The sequence below is a fragment of the Haliotis rubra genome, unplaced genomic scaffold (genome assembly GCF_003918875.1).
Source record: "Haliotis rubra isolate DU_JTF1 unplaced genomic scaffold, ASM391887v1 Scf420, whole genome shotgun sequence".
Lineage (NCBI taxonomy): Eukaryota > Metazoa > Mollusca > Gastropoda > Lepetellida > Haliotidae > Haliotis > Haliotis rubra.
The window spans coordinates 873,393-893,304 of record NW_025767103.1 but is presented as its reverse complement, the minus strand read 5'-3'; the positions used below and the strand labels follow the sequence as shown (position 1 = coordinate 893,304).

The 19,912-nt window shown below is 38.7% G+C and overlaps 1 protein-coding gene across 10 annotated transcripts in view; it reads right to left on the bottom strand.

Moving 5' to 3' along the window:
- Window positions 1–1,441: 1,441 nt before the first annotated feature.
- LOC124288601 (6-phosphofructo-2-kinase/fructose-2,6-bisphosphatase-like) overlaps window positions 1,442–19,912 on the bottom strand; it is a 119,252-nt gene continuing 100,781 nt past the window's right edge. For 5 of the 10 annotated variants that reach the window (XR_006901484.1, XM_046725156.1, XM_046725158.1 and 2 more), the window contains 2 exons: window positions 16,212–16,339; window positions 7,697–9,883 (listed from right to left, as the gene is read on the bottom strand). Coding sequence is in view for 5 of the 10 variants with exons in the window: in XM_046725156.1 (XP_046581112.1) it covers window positions 9,821–9,883; window positions 16,212–16,339 (191 nt within the window). In the remaining 5 variants the exon portion in view is untranslated. Of the gene's footprint in view, window positions 3,022–7,696; window positions 9,884–15,714; window positions 15,786–16,211; window positions 16,340–19,912 lie in introns of those variants that run through there. The other 5 variants (XR_006901485.1, XR_006901487.1, XR_006901483.1 and 2 more) reach the window with 3 other exon arrangements.

The following is a 19,912-nucleotide window of genomic DNA, read 5'->3' as shown; positions in this document are numbered from 1 at the left end:
ACATGACAACTGATGCAATTCTTAAAATCAGTACTTTGAGATTTCAAAGAAAACTAAATTAATTGAAGGTAAAAGGCTGATAGACTGAAATACAACTACAACACTCACACAGCTACAGGTGAGCTAAGCATGGTTCCACAATCGTTGAAACAACTTTAGAAATTCATTACAAATAAGCTTTTTTCGGCTCCAAAATCTTTCCAATTGTGATAGCTGAGACTTCTTTTCTGATATGTTGATACAGTCAAGATATTGTGATCTTTATTGGGGAAATTTGCTCAAGCTTCCAGCTCATTCAATCAAATGGATTATATTTCCATAGCAACACAAGGTTGTATACAGCAGCACGTCATTCATCATACTTCAGGTAGTATGCTACAGAAACATTATTTCCAGGTTCAGTCTTAAACAGGTATAACTGATATATGTCACTGTGATCAATGGAACATAAAAATTAACACAAATACTGGGTCTGTGTACTCATTTACCTCTATCAAACTCTCCAGGTAAAGGGGTGTCTGTGGATTTCGGACACTGGTCTCTGAAATTCGGAAATAGATGGCCCCCTCCATCTACATTATGGTCAAGAGAAGTACCCCTTCATGCTGAACCTCCACTATCAGCTGTTTGTGGGAAAGACTGGATTCTCCACAACCCTTGCTTACACAACCGTGACTAGCCACTGGCAACACACAACCCTGCCTATCCGACTTCAACACTTATATACACAACCACTGTGGAATACCCTGTCAGTGTAATGTGTCCAGAAGTTCATTCCAGCTTCCAGTGATTTACGTGTGTCAGAAAACATTTTAAGTTCAGACAATACACAAGCATGACAAACTCCACACAAACATGACACACTTCATACAAACATGACATACTTCACACAAACATGATTTACTACTCACAGGAGTTAAATAACATCTGGGCCCCATTTCACAAAACTCTCGCAAGCCTATAGTCTTGTAACTTTCCTCGTAGCATTCCTACCTCCTTTTCTGTAACATTGATTAACAATAATCGTAGCGTTACAAGAGCTTTGTGAAATAGCCCCAGATTGTTACACGTAACTGTAGTTCATCTGACATGACAGATACTCTGAGGAAAATATCACATGTTCTTCTTTGAGTAGTAGACATACTAAAGGAACACTGTACTGTAATCAACACAGAGCATGTCAGTGGCTATGGGCTGCCTAATTAGTCCTAGGCCAAATGTTAGAGAAGTCCCTATCATTTAGGATCTCTCAGCAGCAGTAAAAGCGTTATCCAGTAATTAGTATGACAACTCCCACCCTCCAGAGATTCTTGTCAATGTGGAACTAGACACAGAATGTATTAGGTTGATGAAAACAAACAAGGTTAACCCCACTGTTGAGACAGTGTCCACATGTTCATAGACCAACTTCATGAGTATTAACCACATGGTTTAATGGACGGTGACAAGCACTGATGTTCAACATGATCAGGATATGCAGTATGGGTGATAAGGCCTGGTGTATCATATTACCTGATAATGATGTTATCTCTACATTTGGCCTAGGAGTATAATGAGATGTGAGTCAATACATGACTTGATGAGTTCATACACCAGGCAGTGACTGAGTCATCTGAGACTGATTCTGGCCCCCAAAACAGTATATGTCATTTAAAATTCCAAAACTGGTACTATATCAATTTCCAAATTCATGTTCTCCCTTTGATGGCACTAAGATAGAACTTATAATTGCATCTTACCAATAAGTGGAACCGATACAATGGAAGGTTAATGTTTAGATTGAAAACTTTCATTGTGTGCAATCATAAAATACAATGTTAAATAAGAAATCTGAATTTGCAAAAATACAAACTATTAAAAAAAATCCAAGTTTGAACAAATATTGATATTATTGGTAGATTGCCTGTCATGGCACTTAGATGAGAATCCTAGACAACATCTTCAGTGAGAAGATGTTTCATTTTGAAAAATCCACAGTTTGTTTTACCCCATTTTTCTGGTGACATCACCAGATGTTACTGATGTTATAAGTCACCACCACCATTTACTGTACAATAGACATACTGCTCAAGAACTCCACACTCAGTTGTATTTTGACAAGCATGGATGCATGGGTTTGAGACCGCACTCATCTTGTAGAGCACTATTAAGTGGGATATTTATTAGTGAAGAATCACCAATAACAGCATGTACACTTGGAACAGACAATACCACATTAAGTGACACAAACCCGTAAACAAGCACATCCAATGCCCGTTCAGACATATACATAAGGATCTGATTATATTGTATATACAAAAACCTGACACATCACGTCTGGGTAAAATTGTCATCAAAATATATAGTGTTTAACAAACAAGCTTTGATCTATCACTCTTCACATACATGCTGGTACAGCAACACAAGCAGTTTACTGTGACACATACGCTTCAGAGACACATCAAACTGTGGAGCAAACTCATTCTGAACACTGTTTTAGGAAAATTACTTTTCTTCATACTTCACACCAATTAAGGAAACAATGCTATTAAGGAAATGTATGAAACTGCTTCCAAACAAATTCAGTTAACGAGGCAACATTTCAAGTAAAGACAATATTGAGCAAATCTCATTGGATTAACTTGTGAAGCACTCAGAAATCTCATCTCAAAGTATAAAACATAAGCTCAATACATAACACGGACATCTGGGAATATGCTTTAACAGAACAGAACAGAGCTTATTCACCCAGCCAAACTCTTATACATGATACAGATGCTATCTCCAACATCATAGATGTTCCACCTCAAAAAGGTTTCTTTGCCACATGACCTCTGATTCCTACTGTTGGTGTGCTAAATGACTTCCTCTAAAACCTGCTGTTGCCAAGCTACTTGAATTCCTACAATCTCCGCTGTTGCTGCACCACACACAGCTGATACATTCACACCCGGACATGCACTCCTGTTCAGCTAGCTGCCATTAGAAGTGGGAGGGCACAGTCTCCAGAGCTTCATCTGTAGATCGTGTCCTCTCCAGATTCTGAAACCAGAAAACACCCATTAGCATGTGAGTGATGCATCACTGACTGTCTTCATCATGTTTCATCTTGAATTACAGAACAGCTGTCAGAGCTTCATGAGGACTAAGAAGCATAAAACATGAACACTAATGTTGCTGCATGTCTATGGACAATATCTCTACTCATTTGTCTTTAGAAAAACACTAGGTGGTGAGAACAATCTTGTTAACTTATCTAGACCATCACGCCAAAGCTTTAACTTTTGATGGTTTGTTTTATAATTTCATACTTTTCAATATTCTAGCTACAACACTGCCTACAAATGGATCAGTCTGGACCAAGGTGACATCATCAATGGACCATCTTGTTGGCCTCGGATGACAGGCAATCAAGTCACTGAAGAGGTCAAGCCCATCAAATTGTGCACTTTCAACAACAAATATAGGTTACTGGGGAACCGTAGTAAGATGAAATCCCATCAGGGATGATATTTGGTCATTTTGATTATTGATAATTGATACTTGATGACAGGCTTCTGTGACAGTTACCATAATAATTCCAGGAAATTTGGATAAACAATTTGTTGGTTTCAGGACATGAACTGATGTATGTGTTCATAAACTGTTTCCTTTACTGAGGAGAGTGTTAACGTTTGACAAGGTACACATCTCTCATTTTCATGTGCACCAAAGATCTTAATACATGTAAACATATAGTGTAAATGCAAGGACAGTTTGTATATAACACTTTCATGTTGAAGAACTTCTGAACTATGATATTCAATCAATTCTAGAGAGTATCAGGCACAACTGAAGCCATCATGTGGAACAGACACAAGTGGTAAGTGGATTGTCCATGTATACACAGGGAATGACAATCATGTCAACATATCATGGAAACAAGAAGAACAAAAGCAGAGTTATCTCCCTCTAAAACTAATGACTGTCAACATTTCCAATCTTGTTTGGCCCAATTGCCAGTCATTATTAGCACATTTTGTTTGTATACAGATATTTAGACACACAGTGTCTAAGACTGGAAATGAATCTGTACATACAAAAGGCCAGCTCGCTTTTTAAAATTGGGTTTACAAATGGACAGTCTCAAAGTAACACCTCGTGTATTTAACAAGAAACAAGCAAAACATCATCCATGTACTGTTATTATCAATATTGATAAATTATATATAATACTAGGAATAATAGTAATCATATGCTGAAAATGGAATTTTTACATACTTATATTTTTGACCTGCCACCCTGAATTTAGGGACCTTAAACTGTATACTATATACTAATTAGAAAAAGTCTGACCCAATATGAGAGTTAATTACACAGGACACACCTGTTATATACTTCACATTTTATTCATCACTTCTGTACTGTACACACATCATGTTACATGTATATCACATAATAAAAATAGCACTGATATGTCTGGAGCAAGTATATAGCTCATCTGTCACACACACAATTATAAACATACATGTATATACACATAGATATTTAGTTAATGTTAGTGTTACAGAATTATGCTGTAGCATCTATAGAATAAGGCTGCAACAGTTTTTAAGATAACAGTCGTGCATAAAATAACATGTTTATAGACAAACTGACTTCACATTTTTTGACAAGAAAAGATGAAATATCTCTTATTACATATTATCCAACCAATCTCACAAGATTGTATTAGACAAAGATATTATTTCATCATAATATACAGAAACAAAACTGCTTCATCCTTTCAGAAATACGCTAATAATACTTTTTTACAATACTTGTGCTGTGACACACTGTGAGTCAGAAACATATGAAAGTGTCTTCACTTATTTTCCTGAACACCAAAACACATAATTTTGCCCGCCTCGCTCTGAAACTGTTGCAACCTTAAAGAATATTATCACCGGTATGAAAGGTCAGGACTAGTAGTGATGGTATGACTCTCTTGATACAATACATATCACAATACCTTGTTCACAATATTAAACGTATCGCAATTCTATGGGAATTAATATATTTCATGAGGCACAAACACAATTCCTGAAAATCTGCTCTCATATTTCACAACATAAATGTCTCATTTCAATAAAACAAGTGGTCAGCATAAGTGTTTTATTACTAAATAAAATAGCAAATGCCCTGTCAACATAATACCTTAAATCATGAACCAAACTTAAACAAGTAAATAATAATACAAACATGAACTGATACAGGTATGTGGTTAACGCTTATTGTATTTTGCCTGAGAATACTATCAATGAACCGATGTATTGGTGAATCGTGACAGTCCCAGTCCGTCATTAGCAGGAGACCCTATCTGTCTTCTAGAGACATGCATGAGGATATAATAGCAATGTGATGATTGTCATCTTACATTTAGGTCAAATCTATCTAGGTCTCCCAACTAGTGAAGTTGTGACAAGCAATAACAAGGTAGTGTCAACATAATAATCAAACCTTACATTAACAATCATAAAACGAAACAACAATTTCAGTGTGATTCAAAAGTAAGTGAGTGAGTGAGTTTAGTTTTACGCTGCACTCAGTAATATTCTAGCTATATGGCGTTGGTCTGTAAATAATCGAGTCTGGACCTGACAATCCAGTGATCAACAGCATGAGCATCAGTCTGCTTCAAAAGTAAGTAAGGGTGGGGTTAAACTACAGCATTGCATCTTAATGAGCTAGTGTAAGTTCCAACCAGTACAAGCAGCCACACACACATATATACACACTGATATATGAGTGTATCTTCATGAATGCAACTTAAAGACCATTTTCACCTCCCTCCCATTTCATTTAAAGCTGATTCCTGCAGTATCACAGAACATTCTTCCCATACATTGTACATTGTACTAAGTCAGGTCTTTGGTGTTCTCAGCCTCTGCCTTAACTAATCTGAGGCTGTTCCTTCCACCCTTCCAACTAGGAGGAAAATGCCTGATGTCAAAGACCCCAAATTATGATGATATTTAGTATCTGGCCCCATGGCTCTGTACAATTAACAATGCACCAGATGAAGGTACTGTTACTGACACTACAGCTGTAGCAGCAGGAATACCACACCCTGGTAGACCGGCACCAGAAAACACTGTATTGTTACTGACACTACAGCTGCAGCAGCAGGAATACCACACCCTGGTACACCAGCACCAGAAAACACTGTATTGTTACTGACACTACAGCTGCAGCAGCAGGAATACCACACCCTGGTACACCAGCACCAGAAAACACTGTATTGTTACTGACACTACAGCTGTAGCAGCAGGAATACCACACCCTGGTAGACCGGCACCAGAAAACACTGTATTGTTACTGACACTACAGCTGTAGCAGCAGGAATACCACACCCTGGTACACCAGCACCAGAAAACACTGTATTGTTACTGACACTACAGCTGCAGCAGCAGGAATACCACACCCTGGTAGACCGGCACCAGAAAACACTGTATTGTTACTGACACTACAGCTGTAGCAGCAGGAATACCACACCCTGGTAGACCGGCACCAGAAAACACTGTATTGTTACTGACACTACAGCTGTAGCAGCAGGAATACCACACCCTGGTACACCAGCACCAGAAAACACTGTATTGTTACTGACACTACAGCTGCAGCAGCAGGAATACCACACCCTGGTACACCAGCACCAGAAAACACTGTATTGTTACTGACACTACAGCTGCAGCAGCAGGAATACCACACCCTGGTACACCAGCACCAGAAAACACTGTATTGTTACTGACACTACAGCTGCAGCAGCAGGAATACCACACCCTGGTACACCAGCACCAGAAAACACTGTATTGTTACTGACACTACAGCTGCAGCAGCAGGAATACCACACCCTGGTACACCAGCACCAGAAAACACTGTATTGTTACTGACACTACAGCTGCAGCAGCAGGAATACCACACCCTGGTAGACCGGCACCAGAAAACACTGTATTGTTACTGACACTACAGCTGCAGCAGCAGGAATACCACACCCTGGTACACCAGCACCAGAAAACACTGTATTGTTACTGACACTACAGCTGTAGCAGCAGGAATACCACACCCTGGTTGACCGGAACCAGAAAACACTGTATTGTTAACAGATACAGAGCAGCACCTTCCACAAGTTCATACTAATAAGTTAAAGTCATGTTAATTAAAAACACACAAAGATCAGATTATATTCCTAATCAACACTAGTAAATTGGATTATACATTGTTTAAAAGCTTGATTTAAGAAAATAAAAGTCAAACAGCAAAACTCACCTTTTCTAAATATGGTCACCTTGTGATATTTGAAGGAACAACAACAAAAAATAATAATGGGAATTAACAACGAAATGACTCCACATCTAAACAACACACAATGGTATTCCTTTAAGTTTTAACTATTTCAGAAATAGTAGACAAATAACTTGGTTATCGTTAGGAATTTCCATCAGATTCTAATGGCTTGATGAAAGAGATAATGAGCATTTTAAATCCTGAAGTAGAGAACTTCACTCTCTTAACACACAAAATGCCTTTTGAAATGTCTTGTATGATCAGAGAAATAACACATATATGCAGAGCCGTAAGCTTTTGATCTATGCACTTGTAACAATTTTATTTAAGATCCAATACACACAGATCAATGTAACAATCACAAATAACACAATGACAAACAAGGAAATGCAGCAACAATGTTATTGTTTTGGTATATATATATATTAATTAAAAAATAAAAGTATTTGTAGCTTCCACTTTTCAGTCACTTGCAGGTGGGAAAATTATGACATCTTGGTTTAAAAATACACTGACATACATTTAAATATAAGAACCATTAGATCATCTTTTTTATCTTGAATAATGGAAAATACTATTTCATAGTAGGTACACAGAACGACAGTAAGCTATGAACATGCCTGGGGCATTACTCTACTCTAGATATGACTTTAAAATTAACTTGTCTCTTATTTCATTTTGATGGAAATGAATATATCTGTAATTCAAATGGTGAAAATGTGCCATTGGGATGATACAAGCATGAACTGTGTTGTGATAAACCATTTGTCTTAATTTGGGTCTCAAAAGGTTCAGTAATCAGAAATGGCAAAAAGGTTTCATGAAGTTTTTAATCTAAAATAGCCTGCCTTGATATCCTGTTGGTCTAAGCTACAGATTCGACATATGACATCTGCTTGAGATGGCAGTTATTCACTGTACATTATCCTTTTGTTAACATCAAATATAGAGTCATAAAATTAATATACATATGATACTTTGGCATAACTGATATATAAGCATTGTCAGGGAGAACAAGAACATCAGCACACATGATCAGCAGCATGTGCAACATCGCCAAAATAGCAGTGGAAGATTGTCATATTTGTTAGCTGTAACTGACATACAGGAAGTACCGGAAGGCCTACTATGTTGTAAGAGGCAGGTAAAAGAAGCATGGGTATCATTCAAAAACAAAGTATTTCATAAATCTGCTGAGACTGCTAGGATTGGCCCTTCAGTGATGAGTGAGTGAGTAATGATGTATGCAGCTTCTAGCGATACACCAGCGAGATGAAGAAAGGGCTTAACACTATGTATCCCACAGCTAGGAAAGCCACAAAGTAACCACTAGCTAGATTACCACATCAACATGAAACCTGATCGGTCAATCAAAGAAAATCTACGTTATGTCATAAACGTAAACCATATTTCACAGTTATTGATCAAGCAAGTTGTTAAAATTTTGACAAATGTATTAGCTCATGAAACTTCTAATATTCGATAACATACTGAACTTTCCAGTTGTACCACAGAAATGGATGATGAACAGATTAAAACAAAAACAATCAGTTCCACTTTAAAACATGACATTTACAAACGTCATACAGAGGCTACAGGCCAAGTCTAGTGATTTTTGGTAATATAAGCCCATCCATAAATAAACAATCAACTTCAGTATAGACAAAGGACAGGTTTGGGCTTGTAGAATCAACACATATTACTGCACCTTACATGGAACATCTAGACTCCTCTCAATGATCACAATAATATCAGCCAACAGTCTGGATATGGAGAATGACTAGTCACTCATTATACATGTATAACTAAGGCTACATCAGCGTCCAGAAGTAATAATTTTAGGAAATAAGAATGAAAGACAATCAAACACTGGGCAAGCATGTGAGAAGAAAGTCAACTTGAATAAAACACATGAAAAGGTCAACGACTAATTACACTGGTAACTTGACCAACAATTGATTGACAAAGAAATAGACAAAAAACAAACGGGAGGAGATGCCACTTTCACTGAAGTGTTTCTTCAGCAGCTGAACGCTTCTTGAAGGACACATCTGTAGTTGTAGGACAATAGCAATGGATCTCAGTGACTTCAGACTCATACCATGTACATTCCCTGCAGTATCACGCTCACACATTCCCAGACACAACAAACATAGATTGGTCAGTTTCTCTTCATACACACAGCTGAAACTACTGATGAGCACCATCTTGTGGTAGAGAAAGTAGAATACACACATCTGTATTTATTACAGGAAGACATGAGGCACTCTTTGCATGAAGCAAACTACCTTTTGTTTAAAATATCGTTCATTGAGTAGAAACTTCTTAAGTTTATCTGTCACATTCGGGCGAGTGGAGAGAAATGAAGTTTGTGTTCCTGCTTTCAGGAGTCTTCCTCCTCAACTATACCACACTGGAATGAATCATGTATCACTAAAAGAGCATCTTCAAGCACCCTATGCTATGTCATCCTGCTGAAAGACCCTGGTCATCCATTACGATCTACGTTGGTGGTGGCAAAGGTCAAGGCTACAAGCCATTACTCAAAGCAAGAGCAAGTGGTGGCCTCAATGGTGCTAATGGACCCATTGGCTAGGACAGTCTGGAAGAAGGAAAGAAAGGAAGTCAGTAGGGGACAGAACTCTTGTGGGATATTAGTTTGTCAGTGACGATTTGGAAAACATTTCATATTAATTGAATATGTACTAGAAAAATGATGACTTCAGATGAGAAATGTTGGATGTATTCAAACAGTCATTCATCAAAGATGACAATCTCAGGTCAATTCACTTGAGGTCTGATAGTCTACTACTGATGTCATGACAAAAATAGAATGAATACATTTGGCATTTTACACAGAAAAAGCTTTTCCTTCTTTCAGCAACAAAGACATTTTTACTGTGTACTCTACAGTAGGGGCAAAACAGGAGACACACTTTAATCATATTATTCTGTCAGGAAAGTCTCTGCTGAGATGACAAAACACATTTACATCTGGGCTAAGATGCACCACAACCCTCCCTAACCAACCCCATAATCCTACATCACACCATTCTGTCTGGGTCAAACCACAGTGCAGACACAACACTTGTGACAAGACTAGGCACAGACACAACACTTGTGACAGAACAAGGTATAGACACAACACTTGAAACAAGACTTGGCAGAAACACAACACTTGTGACAAGACTAGGCACTGAAACAAAGCTTGTGACTAGACTAGGCCCATATGCACTCTTGCAACAGAAACATAACACTTGTGACAAGACCTGGCAGAAACACAACACTTGTGACAAGACCTGGCACTGAAACAAAGCTTGTGACAAGACGAGGCACAGATGCACACTTGCAACAGAAACACAACATGTGTGACAAGACTAGGCACTGAAACAAAGCTTGTGACAAGACGAGGCACAGATGCACACTTGCAACAGAAACACAACATGTGTGACAAGACTAGGCACTGAAACAGCACTTGCAACAAGACCTGGCAGAAACACAACACTTGTGAGAAGACTAGGCACTGAAACAAAGCTTGTGACAAGACGAGGCACAGATGCACACTTGCAACAAGACAAGGCATTGAAACAACCCTTGTGACAGGAAAGCAGACACAGATATAAAGACAGTTTCAGCATTCAATATTGCTCATTAAACACAGGAGCTAAGGAATGGGTGAGTGAATGATCCAACAGTATTTTAGTGATATCATGGCATTTAAGCTGAATGTTTGAGGCAAGCCTAAAGTGATGCAGGTCTCTCACTGTTACTGCTTTCACTACCAAACCAGCACAGCAACATGTGTTGCATTTGGGATTATACTTTCTCAGCAAAGTACAGATTCTAATACATTTTTTAGAAAGTCAGTGTTCTGACCCTCTCAACCACCACAGCAGAGTGTACCCCAGAAACAAGTGAAAATTACACAATACCTTTTCGAAAATAGTCAAATGCAACATATGTTATATTTGTTTTTTTGCTTTTCTAAAAGGCATTGTGTATTCCTAGCTTCTGGCATTGGGAGCCATGTAGTTTACACTTGTCAGAGGGATCCAGAATCTACATGATCTGGACTACCAGTGGTCAAACTTCCATTTTAGGGTGTGACTTAACTCAAAAGTAATAGAAACTGTATTTACTGAGAAAGTGTAATCCCAAATATAACATATGTTACATTTGACCACTCGGGGTGAATTAAAATCGCAGGTTCTCGCATACTCAATGTGTGTAACTCTTCTCAACAAATTCTTGCATCCTTATGTGAGAGATGAGCAACCTGCATGCTACAGATGTAAGAGGTTTTGATATACAGCTGTAACATTTACGTATCAAGTCAACTGAGAACTCTGATCCATTTTGGTCATGAAAAATGTAATTCAGTCAAAGTTCAAAGCACAGATAAAGAGATGCATGATATCATAAACACTGAGGACATGTTTTAGACAGTATGATGTCCTGTATGTGTCCTTGTTGCAAACAGCATCGCCTGAGAAGATTCCTTGACAAGGAAAGGTCAAGCATCCTAGCCTTGGAAGAGAGTTGTAGCTGACAGCATTACAGAAAGCTGCAAGAGAGTCGGCAGCCAAAGACACTAGGAAGCCACAACACTACAAATAACATGACATGGCACAGTGCTGATCCAACAGCATGATACTCTGCTAAATATGTTGGTCACATGAAACACTGCTCTCTGTTGACAAACAGCTTATAAAATACTAGCTCTGAAAAATCTTTTGGGGGGCATGATGAAGGCCTTTATTAACATATATAAACCATAAACAAACCACATGTACAACATACATAAAGTTGCAAAGCCAGAGTGGCCATGACACATATCTGACATATATATATGCCTCATGTTGACCTGTGTGATGTATGAAACATAACTGTCTTGAGCTGGTTCTCAAGTTCTATGCCTGACTGTTCCTCATGACAAGTGATCCCATCTCACGAGTTTTCACTCCATAGTTCTCTCTTGTTATAACAAAGGCATTCAGACAACACAGCATCAAGCAACAATGCACACTGTGGTTACTAGGTGAATGAGTGTGTGAGTGAGTATCGTTTTATGCCGCTTTTAGCAATATTCCATCAATATCACGGCAGGGGACACGAGAAATGGGCTTCACACATTGTACCCATGTGGGGCATCGAACCCGGGTCTTCGGCGTGCTGAGCGAATGCTGTAACCACTAGGCTACCCCACCAACCCGTTACTAGGTGAAAAATTCAGTAGATGTTTAAAAATACGTCTGCAATATACACTCGATTATACAAATGAATGGGTCGGGGTAAAATAGTGACAACCCACACATCATGGTTTTTCCAGATAATTATATTTAGTGGTTTCCAATGTCCAGTATTGTTATATGAGCATGAGTTATCTCCCCTAACTTGGCAGGTGCAGAGTTGCATCATGTCTATATTAAGGATAAGGCACATGCATGTGGTGCCCTTTTGGCAAGACCATGACAAGCCACAAAATCATGGCAGGATGCATGCTATCTGACGAAGTTGTTTTGAGAGAAATCTCCACCCATAGCGAAGATGATGACTGGACCCATGTTCCCCACAATGAAAAAACTTCTCAAGGATCTGATTCTGACATTTCTTGACATTTAAGTGTTAGAAAATATTACCAGAGACCATATAATATTATTATATGGTCTCTGATATTACTTTTTCACACTTTTATTATTTCGAGTGGGTTATCATGTACTTGCCAAACTGATCATTTCATGAATTTTGATATTCCACTATCCACCCAATTTGGAAAGCTTTTCATGTAAATTCTTCTATTATGACTAAACAGATCATATGCACTCATTCAAGGACAGAAATGTAACTTCATGCTTCACCAAGATAATGCCCGTCCACACGTCGCTCGTGTGACATATTTCCTGAGACAGCAGAACATTCCGGTACTTCTCTGGCCAGCTGTTTCTCCGGACCTGTCCCCTATCGAGGAATGAAATGGAGCGACGTTTACATCAAGCCCAAAATCAGCCATTAACGTTGGCTGAATTGAGACAAGCGTTGGTTCAGACATGGAACATTCCCCAAGCTTTCTTCAATCGCTTAGTGTCGTCTGCCAGCCTGCATCAATGCCAATGGTAGACACACACAATACTGACTTTGTGAACTGACTTTTTTTTGACCCCACATCTCTTCAAGGGCATGTCACGATGCCTAGTGCCATATCATACAGATTTCGGTCTTATCCTGTCATCAGTTAAACAGTAATTAAGGAAAACACCACAAACCATGTTATTATCCTTTTGCATTAAAAACGGCATAACAATAAATACTGCACAGTTACTTACTTCCACTAGTATATATATATTTCTTTAGAACGACAGAGTCGTCCATTTCCTTATTAGTGTGAATCTGATGTGGGTTAACACAAATACAAATATCGATCTTTGAGCAAGAGTTTGACAAACTCGTTTTGGCATGAAAGTGATAACCAACACAAATTGTTTACAGTAGGTATCTTCGAGCACATAAAAACACAATTTCCTGTAATCGAAACATACTGTGTCTTTTTTGGCTCACTACCAGAAGTATAAATGATTACAAAATAGTTTGATTTTATTTCAAAAGGCACTAATATTTTTCATGAATGATCAAACTTTCAAAAGTGATTATCTCGAAAGTAGGTTTGTGTGGTTTATCACTATCTTCTCCCGACCCATTCAAATGATAAAATAATGAAGCTTGCACTCAATTATATATTCAAGTACTTAGATGAAACGATTTAGAGAACTTGAACAATTCAAAAATATTTATCTTAGCTTAATGTTTGTAATAAATTCCTCATTAATGCAACAGGTAGTGGCTATGGCCATAGCATTGACCACATTTTTGGAACCTAGATGTTGTTTGAAACATTCTCTGATTGGGCAAACAATATGCGTGATAGTCCACTCTAATTGTAGCACAGAACATAAGGCTCACAATGGCAAGGGTGAAAACTACATTTAGATACAGACAAGAGTGAGTGAGTGAGTTTAGTTTTACGCCGCACTCAGCAATATTCCAGCTATATGGCGGCGGTCTGTAAATAATCGAGTCTGGACCAGACAATCCAGTGATCAACAGCATGAGCATCGATCTGCGCAATTGGGAACCGATGACATTTGTCAACCAAGTCAGCGAAACTGACCACCCGATCCCGTTAGTCGCCTCTTACGACAAGATAGTCGCCTTTTTATGGCAAGCACATGGGTTGCTGAAGACCTATTCTACCCCGGATCTTCACGGGTCGATACAGACAAGAGAATACTCTTGCATGGGACAGATGCACATAATCATGCACTACACAATATGGTTGTCTGAAAAAGCTCAGTTTTCAAAGACATAAGCGTTCTATTAACATGACATTGTCATCTGATGACTACAGACAGTTGCAGGGGGATCTTCAAGACTACAAATTTTAATGCAGAGGTGTTGAGGCAGCAGCAAAATGCACAGGAAAGTTGTGTTGTGGGAAGTCAGGCACTTAGGTTTAATGACCAATATCAACATGCAAGTATCCAGTACAGGGAAATATACCCTGACCAAGGATCTCCATAATGTGTGATTCATTTATTATATATGCATAGCATCAGATTTGTTTATGATATTTTAGGTGTCCCCAACTTTCTCGGAGACTTATAATCATGGTTATTTGAATTTCTGCACGAACAGGGCAGGAAACACTTAACCTGTTCCATCTCAGTACACACAAATATCACAATACTGTTTCCCTGGCCATTTTCATACATTTCTAAAAAAAGATAAGTTTCTTTCTTTAGTGAAAATAATTAATTCATAGTATACCAGTTAAAGCAACCTGGATGGCTGTTTTTTACAATTAAGTGTCATGATGTAACACATGCTGTTTGTCGAAGTATTTAAAGATATGTATAAAAAGCACAAACATCCTTCAGTATCGCTTTGAAATAATACTTCTTTGATGTTGTCTTCCAAGTTTGTTTTTCCTTCATTATAAGCAATACGAAATTTAAGTTGAATTTTTTTCTAAATTTTGTTTTACCTAAACTGAATAACTGTTTAAAAAAAACAACTAACAAAAAATATTAGGCCTACCTAACCATCTCAAAGACATCCTAATGTGCACAAAGCAAAGATGAAAACATGGATGGATTGGGCACACGTGCAGGTCCACAATACTGACATGTGCACTGACCTATCCTAGCCAATGGACCACTTACAAATGTCACATAACATACCACTCAAAAAGCTAACGATCACCCAAGAGAACATGGTAAAACAACCGGGCAATTCTTATCTGTTTTGAGTGGTACATCACTGAAGTCAAGATCCGGAGGCCATGTCAAGTCCAAGCAATCAAAAAGGAATGATCACCCATTTATTCAGCTTACAATGTCAGCATGTGATATTATGGGATATAATGGTATAAAGTATAACCTTGCAGACGTCGACAGATGAAGGCAAGACAAAATATGAAGTTGATGATGATCCAGTCAGAACTCAAACATCTGTACAGATTACGTCACAATAACAAACAAACTCTTCAACTGTACTTATACATATGCACCAACTTCAAAGTCAGTAGTGAAGAAGCCATAACTACTTGAGGCTCAAATATGGCTCAGCATATGGTGGATTGCTGGGAAACATTTTTGGCTGAGGCTACCCTAAGTTTGGCAAAAACAATGTGTTTCAAAAACAACACATTTTGGTTGGTATTCTGGCAAAAGTCCCAAATATTGAGGATCAATATTTTAATTTCATCCCTACATCTTTGAATTCACACAACAAGAATGAATAAATCTAATTAGAATTAGTTTCCCCAAGATACATTAGAAAAGCATTCAGTTTGGCTTGGCGTGGGTTCTGAGCCACAGCCTTGTGTTCCTGCCTGTGTGAAAGAAGTGATGGTGAACAATGGTGGGACCACTCACCTTGGGTTTCTCCCTGTGAGTGTTCACTGCTTCAATGTTCAAGGAGATCAGCTCCACTCTACAACCATAGGCTACCGGGGTTAACTTTATCACGGTATGTAGCGGAACCTTCAAATATGGCAGATCCTCTGAAAACAGGAAAGGCTTACATTAGACTGTATAATGGTACAATCAGTAACAATTTTAGTATTCAAACTTCACCTTCAATGTGCATTTTGATGCGTGTTTGCTTAACACATGTCATTCACATCATATCATGCTTCCTTGTATTGACTGATGTATCATGTTCTGCATACGCAAAGCTTACAGTCGTATCAACAAAATGCTTCATGTCAATTGTATGGAACTCTTCAAATTCTCTCTTCTGAATGCTTCATGTCCAGTCTATGGAAAGCTCCATATTCTATATACTGAATGCTTCATGTCCAGCCTATGGAATGCTCCATATTCTGAATGTTTCATGTCCTGTCCACAAAATGCTTCATATTTTATCTTGGGATTTAATCTGCTGAATGCTTCAGATCTTGTGTGTGGAATGCTTCATATTGTATCTGCTGAATATTTCATATCCTGTCTATGAAATAATTCATGTCCTGTCGAGGAATGCTTCATGTCCTGTCTATGGAATAATTCATGTCCTGTCTATGGAATACTTCATGTACTGTCTATGGAATACTTCATGTACTGTGTATGGAATGCTTCATGTCTATGGAATACTTCATGTACTGTGTATGGAATGCTTCATGTCTATGGAATAATTCATGTACTGTCTATGGAATGCTTCATGTCCTGTCTATGGAATACTTCATGTCCTGTCTATGGAATGCTTCATGTACTGTGTATGGAATGCTTCATGTCCTGTCTATGGAATGCTTCATGTACTGTGTATGGAATGCTTCATGTCTATGGAATAATTCATGTACTGTCTATGGAATGCTTCATGTACTGTGTATGGAATGCTTCATGTCTATGGAATAATTCATGTACTGTCTATGGAATGCTTCATGTACTGTGTATGGAATGCTTCATGTCTATGGAATAATTCATGTACTGTCTATGGAATGCTGCATGTCTGGTCTATGGAATGCTTCATGTCTTGTCTATGGAATGCTTCATGTCCTGTCTATGTAATGCTTCATGTCCTGTCTATGGAATGCTTCATGTCCTGTCTATGTAATGCTTCATGTCCTGTCTATGCAATGCTTCATGTCCTGTCTATGCAATGCTTCATGTCCATTCTACACAATGCTTCATGTCCTTCCTATGGAATGTCATGTCAACAGAAGGCACATGTTTGCCTTCTCATTCTAAGTATGAAAATTACTTCATATTGAATGAAAAAAATACTTGCAAAATTCCAGTTGTGTAATAATAATTGATCCAACACAGCAGGAGAGAGTTGTAACTTCTTGTTGTGTTGTGATATAAACATTAATGAAAAAAGGTAATCAACTTTAAACTATATAACACAAACAGAAGTTGTGATATGGCAGCAATCGGAATGTATGTCAAATGATAACATGGTGGTATAATATAAGGAGGATACATGGGAACCATATAGTTTGAGGCAACATACAACAATAAATGTGTAGACAACATGTTGAGGTGACTATCACTCTGCAGTGTAGGGGAGACAGTTCACTTGCTGTGAGTACATACATGCATTGCAGCAAGTGCTCAAGGTAACAACTGAGCGTGTTATACCACAAAGCCAAGCAAAATAGTGTGAGCCTTGGCAACATGCAATCACCATAAACAAACACAACACTGGGTATAATACAACATTGTAGTTTTTAGATGGTTAGTATTAAAGATATACTGAAATGTCTCTACACAGAATTCCAAACAAGACTTGACATCGCCTTGTATCACTTCCTTTCAGAAGAGTAATGTTAATCCTTTGGTGTCAACCATGTTTTGAATATGTCTTTCTTTCTTTGGTTCTCAGTCTCTGAGCCAACTCACTGAACTGCAAGTTTAATACCAATACAAAATGTCAAATCAAATGTCCCCTGCAGGATGAAAATGTTAAGTGTCAACGAACGTAACACTTCTTACATGATGACAAATACACTATCTGTTTATGAATGAGGATACTTGTGTCGTATATCTTCACTATGCTATTCTATATAAGTACAATCAAGTTGGTTCAGTATCTTTGGGCCACAGCTGGATGTGCTCAGTTTGGTCCAGTATCTTTAGGCCAATGTTGGATGTGCTCAAGTTGGTCTAGTACCTTTAGGCCAATGTTGAATGTGCTCAGGTTGGTCCAGTCTCTTTAGGCCAATGTTGGATGTGCTTAGGTTAGTCCAGTCTCTTTAAGCCAATGTTGGATGTGCTCAAGTTGGTCCAGTATCTTTAGGCCACTGTTGAATGTGCTCAAGTTGATCTAGTATCTGTAGGCTACTGTTGGATGTGCTCATGTTGGTTCAGTATCCTTAGGCCAATGTTGAATGTGCTTAAGTTGGTCCAGTCTCTTTAGGCCAATGTTGGTTGTGCTCATGTTGGTTCAGTATCTTTAGGCCAATGTTGGATGTGCTCAAGTTGGTCTAGTATCTTTAGGCCAATGTTGAATGTGCTCAGGTTGGTCCAGTCTCTTTAGGCCAATGTTGGATGTGCTTAGGTTAGTCCAGTCTCTTTAAGCCAATGTTGGATGTGCTCAAGTTGGTCCAGTATCTTTAGGCCACTGTTGAATGTGCTCAAGTTGATCTAGTATCTGTAGGCTACTGTTGGATGTGCTCATGTTGGTTCAGTATTTTTAGGCCAATGTTGAATGTGCTCAAGTTGGTCCAGTCTCTTTAGGCCAATGTTGGTTGTGCTCATGTTGGTTCAGTATCTTTAGGCCAATGTTGGATGTGCTCAAGTTGGTTCAGTATCTTTAGGCCAATGTTGGATGTGCTCAAGTTCGTCCAGTATCTTTAGGCCACTGTTGAATGTGCTCAAGTTGGTCTAGTATATTTAGGCCAATGTCGGATGTGCTCAAGTTGGTCCAGTATCTTTAGGCCACTGTTGGATGTGCTCAAGTTGGTCCAGTATCCTAAGGCCACTGTTGGATGTGCTCAAGTTGGTCCAGTATCCTTAGGCCACTGTTGGATGTGCTCAAGTTGGTCCAGTATCCTTAGGCCACTGTTGGATGTGCTCAAGTTGGTCCAGTATCCTTAGGCCACAGTTGGATGTGCTCAAATTGGTCCAGTATCCTAAGGCCACTGTTGGATGTGCTCAAGTTGGTCCAGTATCCTTAGGCCAATGTTGGATGTGCTCAAGTTGGTCCAGTATCCTAAGGCCACTGTTGGATGTGCTCAAGTTGGTCCAGTATCCTTAGGCCAATGTTGGATGTGCTCAAGTTGGTCCAGTATCCTAAGGCCACTGTTGGATGTTCTCAAGTTGGTCCAGTATCCTAAGGCCACTGTTGGATGTGCTCAAGTTGGTCCAGTATCCTTAGGCCACTGTTGGATGTGCTCAAGTTGGTCCAGTATCCTAAGGCCACTGTTGGATGTGCTCAAGTTGGTCCAGTATCCTTAGGCCACTGTTGGATGTGCTCAAGTTGGTCCAGTATCCCAAGGCCACTGTTGGATGTGCTCAAGTTGGTCACAGCATTAAGCTATGACAACAAGTTTAATCTATGATAAGCCATTGTCATTATTCCTCCAAATGTGTCTACAAGATGGTCAACACTTCCATACATTGATGATATGCCCTAC